A 19,998-nucleotide genomic window follows, 5' to 3' on the forward strand; every position below is an offset into this window, starting at 1 on the left:
CTAGATAAGCAGAGAAAAATATCCCAAAACGACAGAACAAGAAAACTATTTTCCATGTTCAGATAAATTCAAAAGCTACAAAAAGAGATAAAATTATATTTTCACATAGTACCACCCACTTTTCTACAAGTGAATATTTAAAAACAAATATATAATATTTTATGTTGAATTCCAAAGTGTTTTGGAACATTTGTAGCCAGAGCTTGTATTGAGGCAGTGTATTCAGGAAGCTGTCAATGTAAATATGTTTACAACACAGACGTGAATGCAGATAGTAGATTACTATATATCACATGAAAAAAGTGGAAAATGAAAGTTTAGTAAACTATAGTGTCTTAATTTTGCTTTCAAAATATAATGTTTAAATGTGGAAACATGAAATCACAATTCAGTTAGAAAGGTTTGACATTTTTAATTGTATATTTAAATCCTCATTAATCTATTTCTATGATGTTATATTAAAAAAACCCAACCAACCAAAACAAACCAAAGAATCCCCACAGGTTCAGGTGACAGAAGTAGATTTCTGTCTATTTTTCATTATATAAACAACCTTTTGTGATGATCTGAAAAGGAGTAGTTAACTGATGAGATGCATGTCATTCCTTTGATTTACACTGTTAGAAAGAAGTTTTCCTGACATGCTGGTTTGATTCAGCTCTCACAACAGCTTGTAAGAGATAAGGAGGTTGTCAGAAAGCTATTACTGGATGCTCAGGGACTGCTTTTGAAGTTACTTTGAGCTGGCAACTAATGAGAAGCTTTTTTTGATAACTTACCCTTCAGTGTCCTTAGATGTTACAGTTATTTTTAGCTTTGTTTGAAAACTTAAGGATTAAATATGGGTTTGTTTGCTGTCTTTAATATAAAATCTACCCTAACACCAAAGATATTTTGTTAATTCCCCATTTCTTTTTTGTGGGTTTCTTTTGTTTTGGTGTTTTAATGATGCATATCTTCCTTACTGTGTGCTATGGCTAAACAGCAATGTTTTTTCATATTGAAGATGACAGGAAGTTTGAATTCAAAACTGAAGTGTTAGTGTGATTACAGTGAATATGTTTGGCGTGATGACAAGAAATACTTTTTCCCCCAAAATGGTAAACACATTTTGTAAGATAAGCATACACTTGTATCTGATGAACTCATAGAGTTGTGATGAGGTCAATTATAAGCATTTTTCTTGATAGAAGTTATTTGGGATGTATTTCGCTGAAGTTACATGAAGATGCAGCGACTGGCTTTCCCTCCAGATGTACTTTTTAGTACTCCTTGACCTTTTTCTTTTTGACCTGAACATGGCAGTTAATAATGCTGTTGGGAGCTGAAGGCACTGTGGCATGGAAAGAGCTATTTTTAAAGACTTAGAATTGTCATTCTAAGAATCTATAGGAGATAAGGTATTTAAAGAAAATATAAGTAATAATAATAATAATAATAATAGCAATGATAATACAAATAGCTTCAGTTTCAATGTTCTTGCCCATTACCTTACAAAGGATAAGTTGTTCAAAATTTTCTCGTACAAATGAGGAAATGTATTATGTGGTAGCAACCATGAAGTTCTTAAAAATAGGCCTTAAATTTTGTATGTGAAAACATAGATCTGGCTAAATAAATCCAAAAGACTAGTTCTGATACAGCCAGGTCTACTCAGGCAGTTTTGCCACAGAGGAAGATGGTATGTGACTTCTTATTGTTCTGGTCTTACAAAGAGTGTGAGAGCTCTCAGAATGAAAGGTTTTAGATACCATATCTGTTTTCAGTAAATTACCCTGGATTGAACCATGATGGAGTTAGTGCTCATGTAAAATTGTCTCCTTTGTATCATGAAATTGGTACTCCAGGATATTTCATCAGTTTGGTAATAGATGACAATAATCCATTATTTAAAAAGTGATGTAACTAACAAGCCTTTGGAATAAACTGAGGATTTGGCTTCTGACCAATCAACTGGCATTTCCATAGGCTTCACTGGTCACTGAAGCAAGCTGTCATGAGTATGATGGTACAATGTTAGTTTATTTCTGAACTGTGAAATAGGTGCTTGCCACAATATATCCTGGGACACTGAGTGGCCTGGTTTTACAGGGAATGCTTTCCAGTCTCCTTGTTTAGCTGCCTTTTCCTCTGAAAGAGGACAGAGGTTGAGAGAGGAAATGGTTACATGTTCTCATACTTTCTCCCTTACATGGAACCTGGGAGTAGCTAGGAATTATCCTAGTGCTGAGGAGCTGGAAGCTATTCTTGTTCACATGCAGTTCATAAGAAATTGAAGGATTGGGTATTACTGTCACAGGCCTGAAATTTTGCTCTTGAAGTTTTACTTGAGAGCATATTCCACTGGCAAACAAAATATTTCTATATTGATGAGAAAAACTACAATGCTTACAAGTATGAAATTAAGATCAAATGTTGATAATACAATGCATAAGAAATCCTTGTGCAGTGAAAAATATCCTCACAAGAAGCCACTGAGGCTAAGAAATTATTCATCTCAAGAATCAGAACTTTAGTTGGTGCTTAAATAAAATTTTGAAGATTTGAACGATACACTCATCCTGCTTATAAGCATCATTCAGCTGTATGAGAGAGAAACAGATTTTTAACAGGCATTTTTTGGTCATTCTACTGAAGTATCAGTATTAGCCATTATGAGATTTGAGATAGTTTGGTACAGTGACTTATAAGGGCAGATTTACATATCTTTATTTTTTAAACCTGCTAGCCATTATCGCTTTATCTTTTTCCATTTTTTCCACTGTCTTCTTCCTCTTTGCAGAACTTGTGCACAAGGATCAGACTTTGTGGGTTACGTTGTGTGCCAAACTCCATAACCGTTCTACCTCAATTTGAAATGGAGTCATGGCTTTTGGTTTAATAATGTAAATTCATTCTCTGAAATGATAGGTTAATACTTACCATCATTTGACTGCAAAGACAAGCTCACTTTACTTGAGATGATGAACTAGAAACATCAACTGAATTTACAAATGACTTGAGGCTTAAACTAGTGGCTCAGTTATATAAAAAGAACACAAATCACAACTTCACTCTCTGGTTCCTGTATAGAATTGGCCCTACATCATATCCTTAATTCTCCATTGAAATTCCGGACCTTATATATGAAGTGTTTTTCAGTTAATAAAATGGAATAGAATGATTTTACACTGGAAACAGTTGGTAACTAAATATTAAAGATCTTATTTTGGTCTCTTTGGGTATTGTCAAGAAGACATATTTTGTTATAATGATAATACCATGGCAGATAAAAACAAAACCATCAATCTTAACAGAGTATTAAGTCTGAAAGTTGATTATGATCACTTAAATCTCAATATGTTAAATTATTTTTAGAGTTCTTTATTCTATGACAATATTCGTCTTGAATGCTTGTCTGGTGTGATTAGATGAAGTTGTTAAAAAGTTTAATTGATCTTACTGAATTTCGTAGTACAGGAACAAAGCTGTAAGTATGGTAGCAGCCACTGAATGGTCTATCAAATATAATTTGGATTATTCAAATAAAGAAAATATTTGTTGCTCTTTTAAAAAATTGATTAAGAGGATTTTGAGTTATTGCCCACTTAAAACTTTCTTGGATTCCTGCAGAAGTTTGATTAATTGTCTGCCTCTTAAGGTATTGTTAGGCATAACTGATACTTGATGATGGTATGGAAAATGAAAAAGAATATTGTCATAGGTTTTCCATAGTGTTCCAGCAAAGTGTGTCCGCCCTGTTTTCAAATTTATATTCTGCAGCTCATTTGACAGCTATTAATATGAATCTTTATCAGATTCCATTTTCCTTCTTTTTATTATTTCACTTTTCAGATTTATCTTACATTGAATAAAAGTATATGTTTATATTAGTCTTTATAGTACATTTCAATCCTAACTGAGCTTAAAAGCTGCCTGGAAGCTTATTGAAATAAGGTAACAAGTAGGCCTTCAGTGACAAATAAAACATACTTCAAAAAAAGAAAAAATGTTATTTTGAAGATTTCTTTTAAAAAGTGCAGTCTCCATTTACTTTGTATGGATATTCAGAATTTACATTGTTAGGATTTAATGACTTCTGGATATTTCTATTTGAGAAAAATTTATTAGATTTCTGGTAATGGGTAACGAACATATCTTCGTTGTTGATCTCTTTTTCAAAACTACTTTTACCTTTAGAGAATGTGTAGGAATGGTTGCGTTAATAGGGTTACCTAAAACTCTATAGCTCTATTAACCAACAAAAAAACCATAGGAATTTAGACCTGAGAACATGACTATTAATTGGGCATAAAACTCCATCAACCATAAATCAACTATGAATACTGACAAGTAGTCCAATATAGGACTTACACACAAAACTATGTGAAGCAAACCAAACACAGTGGCTTATTTTACCTGCATTAACTTCCCTTCTGCCCCTATTATGCAGTTATATATATAACCTGGAAACCAAGTATTTTTTAAACTTGTAATCTTTCCTTTATATATGACAATGGTTTTAGTCCATTTAACTTCTGTGTTCAACTTACTGACATTACTTCTTTATGTATGCTATTTAACTGTGAATGAATATAGCTATGGCTGACAAAGCGTTGGGGAAAAATCCCATATGTATAGGCATAACATCTCAAGTTTTTTGTGTATAACTTGTTGCCATTTATTCTTTTGGATAATGTCAAAACAGAACAGCATTCCTTCTGGATTTATAAAGTCTCTTAAATATTAAATTTCCCATTTCTGTTTCTTTCTTTCTTTGCCTCTGTCTCTTGGTTCTTTTACTCAGAGTTCAGATTGAAATGCAGCAGATGCAGAGTTTTTCTTTGGACTCAGATGTTTATTATTTCTTATCTATGGTGCAGCTGCACAGAATGTGCCTCTGAATTAACAAGGTGGAAATGGCCCCAGAGTTCTACCTTCCAAGGTCTTTTAAATCCCTAACTGTCCAATTATGGAATGTCAACGAATTTATTTTTACCTATAATCCAGTAACTAATCATTCATGTTCCTCACTGCGGGTTTTTTGAACCTATACCAGATCACCCAGGCTTGTGAAGAAGAAGGAAGAAGAAAGAAGAAGAACTAACCTACACCCAAAACCCTCCATCTTGTTACATGTATATTACTATATCCCAGAAACCTAAATTTTCTACATCTCTACATATTCTACCCAGTGATATAACAAACTTATTTTTTATTTACACAGCAACAATCTCAGTGCTATCACATAATTTGGGAAGCCTTTCCCAAGGCCTCAGGTCAAATGCAGCGTGCTTTTGAGGATCATTGCCTGTCAGCACTAAAAGACTGAAATTCTCTGAACCCAAGGTTCCAACACTTAAACATAAAACTTTTAGAAGTATCAATCAAAAATCTTATGAAGTAAACTTACAAGGATACATACCTAGGACGCTTATCAATACTGTAACTTAGAGACACATACAACATGATATGTTGACCTCCTCAGTGCGTTTTTTTAAGGACAGTTTGCAAATCCAGTGACCTTGTCTCATTTCATCTAGTAAAAAACTGTAATTCTAAAAATCTGTTTGTTTAAAATGCAGACTGTAACACACAGAAAGGCACAGTTCATCTTTCACTGATTAATTGAATAGAAAAGACAAAGAACTGGGCAATGATCCTGTGAAATACACTCTGACTTACTCTGCTGTGTGATATAATATTTTGTATAATGTAATTCATGAGGCTTGCAGAGATATTAAAGCACTATGCTAGCAACCATTTTGCTGTTATTTATTTTACTTTATTTAACTGATAGTTATTTTATAAAAGTTCAGTTTACTTTCCATGAATTCATCTTTGGTTTACAATTTTTATTACCTTCAAAGAAAATAAAAAATCAGCCAGAACTGTCATTGCCATATTCTACAGCTGTTATTTATCTGAGCTTCTATGGTAGTTTGTCCTTGCCCATAATTTTCAGAAGAGTTTCATCTAGCCTGAATAAAAGTTCTTGAGTTACTATTCTGGATGGTTAAAATGTAAAACATTGCTGTGCAGATTGCCACCGTACTTAATAAACATAGTAAACATGATACTAATTTTTTTGTAGTGGGGAAAGGTCTAATTTTGAGCTAAAAATGCAAAATTTAGCTTATTTCTTAATGGCTTCTGTTTTTGAAAGGAGTTGATTAGGAACATTTTTTAAGTTTGCTATGCAAATTCCAAATATTCTTATTGCATATATATTCAGAATACTATTGTCTTATCTTCAATTCATGTGTATTAGTGACAGAATTTTATATCAGCAACCACTGTCACAATATTTGCAGTATGGTCAGATCTTAAGTACATGTATTTTAAAAAGAATATTTTGGGAGTTTCTGTGAAGACTGTAGATAGGCCTGCAAAGTAGATCCACAAAATGTAAGGATCCCGGGATCTTGGGAAAATAATTTGAAATTGTTTCTTTGTTGTTTCCAGAATTAAAAACCACTATTAAAATAGAAAAATGCACGAATACAGTGCTTTAATATTTCCTTCTTAAATTTATCTAGACTCTCAGTAATATGCACTCTGTAAGCAAGAACTTAAAAACCTCTAAAACTACACATTTTCAGCATTATAGGGCACGTGAATTTTCAAGACAAATTTAGTATTGAAACAAAAGAAGTATACAAAATGTATTAAGGCAAAGAGAAAAAGACCCATTCTCCAACATTGAAAGCTGGGTTGCTAGTCATGGTTCTCATTAGAAAATAATCCTTTACCAACTCGTTCAGTTGCTAAGTCAGAAAACACATTTTACTAGACGAAATTTCACTTGAACTTGGGCAAATGATCCTTGTATTTATGCACACTACAGAAGCTTTTTTATTTATTAAATTTAAAAACCAATTTTATCTGTTACTTTTCTAACCCAACAAAATAAAACCTTTGAGTACTGTAGTCCATTTTAGTTTTACCAAATTTTTCAAAGTTTTCAATTTACCAAAACTACTCCATCTTTCTGGGGACTCACTCTGTCTTGATGAAATGAAAACAGTTTGGGAAAAAAGTTTCCCTGAGAGAGCAGATAAATGCTTAATAAAGAACTCAGAACTACATCAGGAAGCATTTCTAAATTCAATGTCTTAAGTAATTTGGGCCACTTAAAGTGCCATATTTTTATACCTAAGTAGATTTTCTATGAGTACCAAATTGAGAAAGATCTTTTGAATGACCTGACTGCTATGAGTGTACTCAGTTATCATAACACTAACATTGTATCCAATATCTGAAGAAAACTTCTGTATGGGCTGGCATGGCGGTATGCACAGAAAATCCAAATTACTATAGCTTGATAAATTATCACAGGTAAATGAATATGCACAAAGAAGCAAATGAATAATTACAATACTTAAGTTTCTGTTGAATTTGTTGGCAGCATATTATCTCAAAAAAAAAAAAATCAGCAAAGGTCATATGGATGTATTGACTGAAAGTCATCTGAAGACTTCTTTCCAACTGTTAAATGCAATTTTCAATGACACTATCAATGTAACAGTTATATTCAGGTGTCTCGTGTCATAGACACCCATGTCAGATGCCACAAGCAACTCTAATCTCCTCCCAAAGCTGGGTTTATTTTTAACTTTCTGAAAGTAATACTGTCTAATCAACTCAACTTCCTTAATAGTCTTGATTGATGCATCTGCCTAAAATTTTGCTCATATATGCTTTGATATATTTCATACAGTATTAAAAAGTTATGCAAGGCAAGTCCTATTGAATTATTTTTTCAAATGTATTTCTGCTGTTCACTCCATCTCAGTTTGGGTGGGTCATGCCAACATCCTCATGTATCCTGGAAAACCAGCAGGGTCATTCATACCACAGTATGGCCTTGAGCATTGACACAGCACTATTGAGGTATGCAGATAGCACAGGCCCTGCTATGATTCTGTCTAGTGCTTATTTGCCTAGATAATGCTCATCCATGATTCAGGATAAGCAACTACCAAGGCTATTTACAGCATATAATTTAAAGTCAACTACCCTGTCTTGTACAAAGAATCAAAGAATTTAGCTGTACAGAAATTATCTCTTCCATACTACTGTGCCTCAGGCTCAGAGAATGACTCACACCCTGTTTTGGTTTTAAGCATAGATACAGTTCATGCAAACATCTGTTAGTCGTGCTGTTGCTTATGAGTTCTGAAAATTATGTGCTAGTCTTGAATTTTGACTTCTTTGAAATAACGTGGATTTTCATAAGAGGATTTTAACTTTTCTATGGTAACACAGTTAGTTTGTTCCAAAATCTGACCTTGAAATTGTCAGTAATATCCTGCCTGTTTTGTTTCATTGTTTGCTCTTGAAATAGAGAGAACACCTTCACAGTGTTTGGTGTCAGCCAGCAGATGGTGCAGTATTCCCTTCCATTTCTGGGCTCTGTCAATATCTAGAATTTGTTCACTTAGTATTTCGTTCACCTGTCTGCAGTTTACCTTTGAGGACCTTTCAGTGTTGCTAGCACATTATCTCAGGTATTTCATTCCACCAGGTTATGAAAATATGAAGTAACTTCTGAGCCATCTCCCAGGACTCTTGGAAACCATGGGACAAAGGATTTCTGGTGGTTGACCTCATCTTTTTAAGACAGTCATCTGCTTCAAAACTGCTCTTGGTCCATGCTCTATCTCAATCACACTTGGAGGCAGTGAGAACATTCTGGTTTTCCTCTGTACTGGTTCTGAAGTTAGTGAAGAATGACATGTTGTGGTCTTGCTTTCTCCAACTTGTTTCAGGGAGATTTGACTGCATAACTTCTTGGTTGGTAAGATGCAAGAGCTCCTGGCCTAGATATACAGCATTCATGGCTATTGTCCCACTGTGTTATAGTATCTTTCTGGATTCTGGATGGTTATGTGGAAATGTTCAGACATGGCTCTTTCTTGGGGAGGAGTGTCATTTTCATACATGAGATAAATGTCAAGAGTCAGAAGCTAATAGGAACTGTATCCTAGAATGCTCTTAGTATAGAAAAATCACTATTCTTATTTGGTTTTGTCATTTCTGTTATATATTTTTTTAAAACTGTGTGTAAAAATACAAATGAAAATGTTTAATGACATGTTTTATAGGCTTCCACAATTTCCAACACCATAAAACTGCCAGGTTTTCATTACATTTATATGTCAAACATGAAAAAATTGGATGCATGGACAATTCTAGTTGTGCATTACATTGTAGAAGGTTTTGTGGTATTTTATGCTATAGTTTAATTATTAATAGAAAGTAAATCTTCAGAGTTGTATTTAACTTTTCCCACAGACACTTTTTATATGTACCTTTGTCCCAGTGCTCTTCTTTAACTTTGTGTTATTTTTATTAAAACCAAATAATTTCAAGTTAATTTGGCAAACAGCTATGCATGAATAATTGGCAAAGAGAAAGGAAAAGAATGTCAAAAAATAAAAAACCCCAATAATTTAGCCACTGGTTTCACTAAGGGGATACAATAAGTTGACACTCTCCTGATTTACCTTCACAATTCTTTAAAAATAACATGTAGTGTTAGGCTTAATCTTATTAAAATGGTAGCAAACCTTTAAGCAAAAGAGTATTTATTTCCAAAAAGACAATTTCAAATTAATTCTTCACTGACGTACTGCATTGTATGTGTTTTGTGGGGATGAACAAACTGGTTCACTCTTCTTCTGATGAAGTTTAAAATGAACTTCGTACTGCACGAAGGAAATAAATGAAGATCAGCATATGTTGCTCAGAAGGTAGTGGGAGAGTCTTGCAACCAGCTCCATATAATCCTTCTACCTTCAAACTCAGCCTTAGACAGGGGGCTCTGCCTACCCGCCTCCCCTTGCCCGGGACAGTCTTAGCATCTTTTCTTTCCCTGTCAGAGAAGAGTTGTCCACTGGTGTCTGATAAAAAGTGTCTGCAAAACTGAACATTTCTTCTTCACAACGATAATCCCCTGCGTGTTCTGTAGTAAATGACCAGAGCTTGTCCTCTGCTTCTTGCTGGTGCCTAAGTGCATCTGGGAGGAGTTCTTAGATGTTGCACCTGAGGGTGGAACTTAATCTACCACTGGGCCATGGACCCCAGTGGAGACCCTAATTCCCATTCCCCTCTCAGAGTAGGTGTATATAATACATATAATATCACGTGGCTTTAAATTGTGAAATTTATCTTTGTATATCATGTAAAGCTTATATTAAGAAATTGCAAATATGAGAGATTAACAGAATGTAGAGAAGTAATGCTTCTCTGTCTTAATCTAAAGTTTTACGTTACTGTGCTTGTGAAATACATAAAACATATTAATAAATCATGTAAAGAAAAAGGAGAACAACTGAGTGTCTGAAAATGTGTCAGCAATCCTTTGAAGAGCAAGAGGATTGTAACTAGATAATCATACATCCTGAAGTAGCAGAAATACTTTTGTCTGCCGCTGAGGTTATCATGTGGTCCATTGTTTGCTTCACATGAACAATTCTCAGGTATGTTCCACATTTGTTAGAGTCGTGTTTACAGAGGCCTTTTCTCAGGGTACTTCATCTTCTATTTATAATGCTTCCCATCAATTAAAAGGAAGCAGTCCTTGAAGTGTAGTGTACAACTATCTGCTGTATTGAAAGAATGGTTTATTTTACATGCTTTTTTAGGAATCAGTTGACTCAGATAATCTAATATGATCAGAATCCAAATAAATAAGAGCAAGTTAGCACTTATTTTCTCTTCAGTTCGGTGTATTCCTATATATCAGTTTGTCCCTGTCATTTCCAATGAGGAATCAATGAGGATAAATTCTATATTTTTTATATTAGGGCAAATTGATGATAATGACAGGTGAGGTCTCATGACTGCCTTGTGTAGTAGCCTTAATGCTTTCCTATCTGTACTGGAAATAGCTCATACATTTTAAATAATATTTAGCCTTTTCATAGCTGCAACATATTGGTGGCTCATAATGATTAATTAGTTGGCTCAACTCTATTTCCTGTCACACTATTTCTGTGTCACAGTAATGAACTCCTATACTGTAGCAGAAGTCTTGCTGTTAATCTGTCACTTCAATATTGCATATTGTACTTTAAGGCCTATATCCCATAATCCAAGGGTTTATTATCATCCTGCTTTTTCCTGGGTGATACACTGACCCTCCTCTATATTTGGCAAGACTTGCCTGCTCTGTATTATCAGTGAGGTGTATATTTTAAAAATTTAAATCCCAGCAGTACAATTAAAATGATTTATGAATATGCAGGATTAAAATCCCCTCCTCCCAGAAATGTGCTAGATTATCTTCTGAATGGCATAGCTCACCGACTTAGAGATTCACATTTCTTTAATAAAAATCAATTCTTAAGTTACATTTATAGGACAAGATTTCAGGCTGGGCTTTTTACTCTGTCTCTAACAGGAGATGATTTTACACAAATTCATATCTTCCTTCTCCTAGCCTCCATTTCTGAGCCAGTCATTGATCCTCTGGTTATTTAGGGAATAATATGACCTTCTTGTTGACTATTAATTTTCTTCACCTCAGTAACCCCAGTAAGATTAGATTGTCACCTTCAGCTGTGGCAACTGAAAGGAAAATGTTTTGGTTATCCTATCATGCTGGTTTCAGCTGGGGTAGAGTTAATTAACTTCACAGTGGCTGGTATGGGGCTGTGTTTTGGATTCATGCTGAGCACAGGGTTGATAATATCGAGGTGTTTTTGTCATTGCTGAGCAGGGCTTGCACAGAGCCAAGGCCTTTCCTGTTTTTCCACCATGCTGGTGAGGGACTGGGGTGAATGGGAGATTGGGAGGAGACACAGCCAGGACAGGTGACCTCAACTGACCACAGGGACATTCCAGACCATGTGGCATCGTGCTCAGCATATAAAGTGGGGGGGGGGAGGGAAGAAGGAGGAAGAGAGGGGTGGGACATTTGGAGTGATGGGGTTTGTCTTCCCAAGTAACTGTTACTTTTGTAACTATCATGGAGGTAGCAGGAAATGCAGTACGTTCAAAATTATTATGTATTGACATTTCTGTATTTTTAGATTTTGAGGGTTTGGGTTTAATTTTTACATGAGGAGTTATTTCAAAGCTGAATTCAGATAGCCAGTATAGTTACACTCCAATGACATTTCTTATTATTTCTTCTCTTAATTTATCCATAGGAGGCAAATATTTTCTTTTGTTATTTAACTTCTTGTGGGAAGTTAAATATCTACAGAATATGTTAAAAAGGCTCTAAATACAGTCTGAGTTAAAAGATTTCTGTTAGGTCCCTTGCCATTATCTGTTTCTCTTCAAGTCTGATAATCTTCCACTTTTTTTAAGATAAGTATTTTAGCATTTCATTGCAGAATGGAAAATATAGGCAGAACTGTCTTTTTTTTTTTTTTTTTTTTTTTTTTAAATAAGACACAGGTAATAACTTAGACTAAAGCTCTTTCAATAGGAAATCTTTGTAGTATGACCCTACTGGAAGGTGAAATACAGCAGACTAAAAGGAGAATATTTTCTTGCTAGAAAACTTGTAGGGACAAAATTGTGTTTTGAGCCATAAGCAAAATTACCATATTGAGAAATCCATCTAGTCAAGTCTGGAAAATACTAGTGAGCATTACTCGCTCCATAGTGAAGATTAAAACTAACAGGCCATTATGCATCAAATATATTAAAAGCAAGAAACCAAGAGCTGTGAAACACATAGGCTTCATCTTGACTATTTGTACAGGCTATTGGAAGAAAAAAAGAAAGGTTGAAAGAAATCTTGGAAGAAAAAGTGTAATGGAAGTTCAAAACTGAGACTGCTCAAAAATGTTTCGGTTTTTCTCCTTTCATTAAACTACAAAACAGAAATGAAAGTAAATCTTTCTATTATTTTACCAAAAAATCCTTACAAAATCTTTATAATCCTTACAAAAAACTCCCATTTGTCCTTATCAACCCAAGAATTCCAGAATTTCTTTTACTATACTTAATTTTAATGCCTTAGACAAAGATATTAAATGAGTACATACACAGTTATATATAATGTTTCTGGGAGATCAAATCCAATTTTTGGATAATCAGAGCAAAGACACAGTATTATGTAACCAGTTGTGTGAAATGATATGGAAAATTAAATTATGTGGCTTAAACACTACCTTCTAAAATTTGAGTTTGTCTTATAGTTTACTAGATTATTTTAAATAAGATTCTTTAAGGAAGATCAATGATACCATTATTGTCAAAGTTCTTCTGTATCTTAAGTTTTCTCAAATAGTTTGGTTTTTTTATCTATCAGACAGATTAGCCACAAAGCTAATTTTTCTATTGTCAGCATAGAATCTTTATCTGATTTTTCCTTGTCTGAGCAGACTTGCCACTCACTTTGGGCTGCTTCATAAGAACAGATTTTCTCCTGGACAAATTGACAGTGATACTGCCATTAGTTTCCTTCCATCTTGTACATTAGTTGTATGTAATGATAAAACTACACTTACTAAGCGTATATTATGTTTCACCTAGGGAGCTTTTAGAACATAAAGAGCCTGGAAGTTTCAAGAAACAGATTTACTCATACTATGGTTGCTTTTGTTACTTAATCATATATTATATATTAATTTTTATTAGTGCCTATTTACTGAAAGTTCGGGGGCTATGTCTGCAAAATTTACAAACTGCTAGTTTGAACTATTATGAACAGAGGTTCATAATAATTATTGTGAGATTTCTTCTTAAAATGCATATCTGCAGCATTATTGTCAGATGTGGAAAAGTTTTGCCAAGAATTTGAGCATTAATCAGCATTTTTTGTGGGTGGATATAAAAAACAAAAGGATTTTGTAGGCGTGAACAGAAAAATCACATTTTTCTCTGAACAGCTGTATAATAGTCACTTTTAAAAGCTAAATAGTAAACACAGAAGGAAAGGGTTTCACACCATGGAATGTAAGACAAAATATTTCTGGCTTCCATATTGTGGGAGTTATTATAGAGCAAAAAAAGCTAAGTAAAAATTGTCTGTGTGCTTGGACAGCTGACACTTCAAGAAATAAGTTAGAAATCAGAATCCTTTTCAGAATCGTGCCAGTTGCCAACCACTTAGGGATTTGAAACTAATTGAGAAGAGACGTGTACACACAAATACTTTATAATCTACAGCTTGTCATATGTATATTTAGTAAAAGATTTTTCTCAATAAATCTTTTGTGCTGTGTGTAAAAATCAGAGTTGTTTTTAAACCCTGAAATCATATTCACCTTAAAGTTGATATATCATTCCTATGTATATGTAATGTTTAACCATAAAACAGAGTTGATAGATAAGGATAGTATCTTTTATCCACTAGTTATTATTGCTGAAAAACATTGACAAGCTTCTGAATACAGAAGCCTTCTTCCTTAAAAGAAAAAGCATATTTCAAGCACAAAAAAAAGCTGAAAAAAATGGCATGGAGTATCAGAAGTATCAAATCTTTGAGAACAATAACTGGTAGATGCAGTTAGATGAGATATTAATGAAGAGTGGGAGAAAAAAAATTGGACATTCTACTGTGTGTGTTTGGAGGAAAATAGTTGCAAATCCTGAATCAGTAACCTAATGTTGATATGTATTAAGGATATTTTTTACCACAGAAATAGTTTGTAATTTTGAAAGGATTGTCAAATACCCATTTAAGAAATACATTCCAAACCCCATCTCAATAAGACATAGTGTGGTAAAGGTGTTTTGCTTTTTGAAACACCTCTCATTTAAAAAAACAAGCCCACATATTATTAATTGTATCTCTCTTCAACATCTAAAGCTTTTGCCAGACACAAGTAGCTGTGAAAGGTTTTGGTTTTGATTTTCTGAAACTAGGACATTAAATAACAAAAATCTAATAATATTATAAATTACAAATTAAGCATTAAAAAGAAGTATTAAAGGAAGTTTTATTGTCCTGTTGACAGAGAACGTGAAAAAAAATTGCTTCTTCTTGGTCCTGCTTTTTTGTCAATGATTTTTTGACCTCCTGGTCTCTTCTTACCTGATAGAGCTTTCCTTCTGTAATGAAAAATTTGACCTCTGTTTTAGGCTTGTCACCAGAATTTTGTAATTGCTGTAATGCTGTCTTCTGTTCTCAGAGACCTTTGGGGGAGACTTCTTTTGTCATCTCAAAAGTATTGCTGCTAGCATGCTGAACGTCCTCAAGAAATACAAACCCCATCAATTTAGGAATTTAAATATCTATTAATTCTTGTTATTTTATTTCTTAATAATCATATTATTTAATTTTTTTTGTTATATCTTTTGTTATTTTTGAACTTTCTCACAAATTGACCCTGGCATATTTATAGAATTATATAATCATAGGCTCATTAAGGTTGGAAAAGACTCTAAAGTTCAACTGTCAACCCAGCACCACCACCATGTTCACCACTAAACCATGTTCTCAAGTGCTATAGCCACACATTTTCTGAAAACTTTAGTGGATGACAACTCCCCCACTTCCTTGGACAGTCTGTTCCAGTGCTTTACAACCCTTTCTGTGAAGAAATTTTTCCTAATAACTAATCTAAACCTTCCCTGGAGCAACTTGAGGCCGTTTCCCTGGGTTCATACTAACTCCAAAGGCATCTGATAAAGACATTTTTTCTTGTGAAGGCCAATGAGAAAAAAATTATAGACAAGCAAATAATATATGATGTTGAGAAAACAGGAAATACGGGTTTCCTTTGTTCCTTCTCCTGCATGATCCACTGCTGGGACTTGACTTCATTCACATTGGTGAATAGGTATTATGCAATTGCCCTTTTAATCTCCCATGAGGGATTAACAATCAGTGCATGTGAGACTATGTTACTATGTCATTGGCACTATGTCTGTCAATAGTGAGGTGCTCACAGCAAATGTATAATACTTACTTTCAAGTATCAGTTCCAGTTAATTTTGATTTATCATGGATTGATCTGTTTCAACATAAAAAATTGAAGTCAGTAGCTAAGGTGTGCGAGACCAGGACTCAGGTCTACTCAGAGTCAAGCAAGGAGGAAAATGAACCATGGCCTCAAACAGAGAATGTCTGTGTGCTACTTCCCGACGTGGGATTTACCCAAGAACTGTAAAGTTCAATTCTTGGCTGCTTTAGTTCAGACTTCCACAATTCAAATGAGAATGTGATTTCTGTTCTGAAATCAATGGGTGGTTTTGGGTTTTTTTTGCTTAACCTGACAAATTTTGTTAAGTACATTTGAAGCTTCAGTTTGGCCTATGTGACAAAGCTTGTTACGTGTGAAGAATCTTACCTGGATAGTGCCTAATCTCACTGGAAAAACAGGGTAGCAGCTAAGCAATGTTTTAAAGATGGAAGTGTGTTCATAAGGAGATGGATTTGTCTCCAAGTTAGTTTAAGGGTCTTATTCTGTTCAGAGAAAATGCATTGCTGTTGAGTCACTTCTCAGCTGTATTCAGAGCTTTGACAGGCCATAAACACACTTCTGATTCTCCCTGGCTAGCCTGAGTGTCTGTGGTAGAGTCCTAATGGGTAAAAGGAGGAAAAGGGAAGAGAACTAGAGTGCGAAATCCCTCCATAGTGTGCTAAGTTTAGTATACTTTGTATTTTTGGATTGGAAGGAGATTACTATTAAAAATAGGTACATAGTTTCTCTACCTTTTTTTCACAGTAGAGAACCATGGAATTTCTTTATAATTATGCTCTTGAAATTAATAGGAAATAAATTAGGTCAATGTTCTAAAAATTAAGGAATTATGTACAAATATCGATATTTGTCCTGTACTGGATATTTTGTTGCTTACAGGATTCTTTCTCTTATTTGTTGTTTTCAGTGTCCAAGTTTTTAAATGGGCAGAGTATTGTTCTTAAAATTACTGGTTTGATTCCTATTGCAAAGTAAAGTGTGTAAGCAAGAATATCAGAATCTGGTACTGTCTTATCAAAAATATATGGGAATATATTAATTTTATTCTCTTATTTAGATCTAATATTTCTGTATTTTAGTATATGTTGTCATAAACCATATTTGGGATTCAATATATTCTGCAGTGATAAAAAACGGATTATTATTTACTAAACATGCCTCTATATGTGGCATGAATTATCTGTTGGCCTGATCACATTGTATTAGTACTGAAAAATTGCATTTATCTGTTTATTTATTTTGTATTTTTAGGCAGAGATTGAAAATCTGGACTATCATTACTTTCTGCCTTTGTTCTTTGATGGGCTTCGTGAAACGGAATTTCCATATGAGTTTTTTGCTCGTCAAGGAGTCCATGACATGCTGGAGCATGGTGGAAACAAGATCCTTCCTGTTGTTCCTCAGCTCATTATCCCAATAAAAGGTAGGTAAACATGTAGGAGAAAAATCCGTAATTTGTATTTATATGATCTAAATTTTTGAAAAGTTGCTAATTAAGCTGTAAGACATGACAGCCTGAACATCACATGAAGATTATTGCAAATGTGAGTAAATTTTAAGATATAAGGCCAGAAAGCTTATGCCCTCAATACCCTGATAAGTGCAGTATTTCAGAAGAATAGACTCTCTGGTTAGTGTTTTCCTTCTTACAAGGTGGCTCTTGGTCTTTGGAAATGTGAAGTGACATTTTCTTAGCTGGTTTTGTATATTTATTATGTAAATCCTCTACTGTGCAGACCAGTTCATCTAAAATGACAGGAGAAATCAACAGATGGCACTTTAAAAACATTACTTTTGAAGGTTTTGTATGTTTAAACATAGATTTTTTTGTAGAAAAAAAATTTAAGAAGTAATAAATTATTTTAACACAAATGCAATACTGCTAAACTTCAAGTGTACTATCACTAAAACTAAAACTTTAGTTTCTTGAACCACCTAGTCTTTCAGATGTATTTCTTTGTCCTTTCCTGTTTCTTTAGGTCAGTACCTTGAAGAGCTATTATTCTGAGCCATCATCCTTCTCTAGTTAGTTACTGTGATTCTTAAATCTACATGGTACGCCTATACTGATAGGGGCTTGTGTTTGTTAAATTTGGTTTCTCTTTTAATCATTAATGGTATCATTGCTGTCCTTTGTCCTGTCCATGAGACAGTTCAGCTTTAAATACAGTTTTGTAAAAGGGGAAGTGAATGTAGTTTGGAGCCTGATAATACTGAAACAATAGTGTGGGAAGGGTCAGAATTGTGGTTTTATCATTCAATTTTTTATCAATTTAAAAAGATTGATTATAGATGTCACTATGTCTATATTACTGTAGTTTTGAAAATGCCAAAAGGAATATATAATATTCAGAATGTTTACTCTGTGATGCTTGAGAAAGGTTATGAAAACAATGTTACCATTTTTTCTCTCTATAAGGGAAACACATAAAGAGAGGAATGATATAATTTCTTTCGAATTGTATTTCCAATGACACCCAAATATATCTACAGTAGTATCATTTTTTTTGAAAGCTGAAATAATTTCTTCAGAAAAGACTGCAAGTCTATGACAGCATCTATTCAGTTAGGATTTAAAAGTTTTGCTGAGACCAGAATCTAGCTTAGATATAATTACCTGGAAGTTTTAGCTGTTACACAGCATTTAGAATTAGAAGGAGACTGCTAGGTAAGGGTATTTCTGTGGATTTGATATGTAGTCTTAAGTCATAATTTATGGTGCTGGAACACATTCAAGAATTTGCTAGCTAAATTTAGTTGTTGGTTCTGCTTTATTTTATGCTAAAGTGCTTTTTTTTTATTTTAAAAAGGCTTCTGTATCAGCTTTAATATGTGAAGAGTCTAAGTATTATCAGTGATAAAGGCTTCTTCCTACTTGAAGCCATACTAATATTAAAAGACACCACCATCTCCAGGAGTTTGAAAATGTATACTTTTAAGGAGTTTTAAATTTGGTATGACTGTGTAATACAGCAGCATAGCCATAGCTATACATTTCTGTGACTCAGCTGCATCCACAATAAACTCAGCTATGTTTTACAGAGATTACTGTCTCTAAAGTGTCCCACTGGGTGAGTTATTTCTGATTAACCAGTCTTCTTCTATACCACTACCATATTTCGACTGTGAAAGAGTGAATCAATTGATTGTTAGCCAAGGTAATATATATGATTGAAGGGAAAAGGCTAAAAGAAAGACAGAAAAACAATTCTACAGATAGAATGCTTTTAAGAGCAGTTTTCTCTCCTGCATGTTCATCAAAGGAATATATTAGTAAAGATCTAAATGTTCTCTAAAAACATTTTAAATTAAATATTAAAATTCTGTATTATATTTTAATGATTTAAGGAGAAATTTGTCTTCCAGCCATCCTTACTTAAAGTTCACACATTTAAACACTGTATCATTAAAGATGAAAATTATATTATTTAATCCATCTCTGGGTTATTGTAAGCCCAAATCCTTTCAACAATTTTTTTTCTGGTTAAACTAAAAAAAGACAATTGAAATTTACAGGCCTGGTTTCTCTTCTAAAATACCTGAAATATGATCAAAATAATAAAGAATGATCTTTAGTTGCAAAATAATTCCTTTTTTTTTTTTTTTGTTTGTCACACTGGAAAGAATATTTTTACTGGAAATTCAGAGGAAGAAAATATCCCTCAGGCTGGATGCATTAATTTCTCAGAGAGAAAAATTTTCAAAATATATTTTGATTTCTCAAAATATAAATTAAAAATATATTGTATCTTGCACTGTAAAAACATAAAATAGTTTATAAATATAGTCATTGCATGACATAAAACTTAGAAGTAACAAATTACCTGAATATGTCAAACTTGTAAGGAATCCTACTAAAAATAAATAAAATGCAAAACCAGAAAATGGAATTACTTAAGGCATAGGGCTTTTTGCTCCCTTTCACAGAAGATGTAGGCAAACCCATTGTCTAAGTTATTTAAACCTCAGCAAAGAAATATAAACTGAGAAATATAGCAAGTAGCAAAGTACTTTGCAGCAGTATCATGAAAGTTCTGAGGCACAACACAAGCCAAAGATCTGCTTTTCCAAAAAGTTTCCTATTGTTATTTTCATATTGCTGACAGATAAAAAAGCAGAAGAAGGA

At 33.7% G+C, this 19,998-nt stretch overlaps 1 protein-coding gene across 1 annotated transcript in view; it reads left to right on the forward strand.

The window, feature by feature from the left end:
- Positions 1 to 19,998, forward strand: part of PACRG (parkin coregulated) — a gene marked incomplete at both ends in the record, with an annotated part of 215,140 nt that overhangs the window by 92,935 nt on the left and 102,207 nt on the right. The window contains 1 exon segment of the mRNA XM_082299625.1: positions 17,124 to 17,295. Within this exon segment, the coding sequence (XP_082155751.1) occupies positions 17,124 to 17,295 (172 nt within the window).

The sequence above is a fragment of the Coloeus monedula genome (genome assembly GCF_965178545.1).
Source record: "Coloeus monedula genome assembly, chromosome: 2".
In the NCBI taxonomy this organism is placed as follows: domain Eukaryota; kingdom Metazoa; phylum Chordata; class Aves; order Passeriformes; family Corvidae; genus Coloeus; species Coloeus monedula.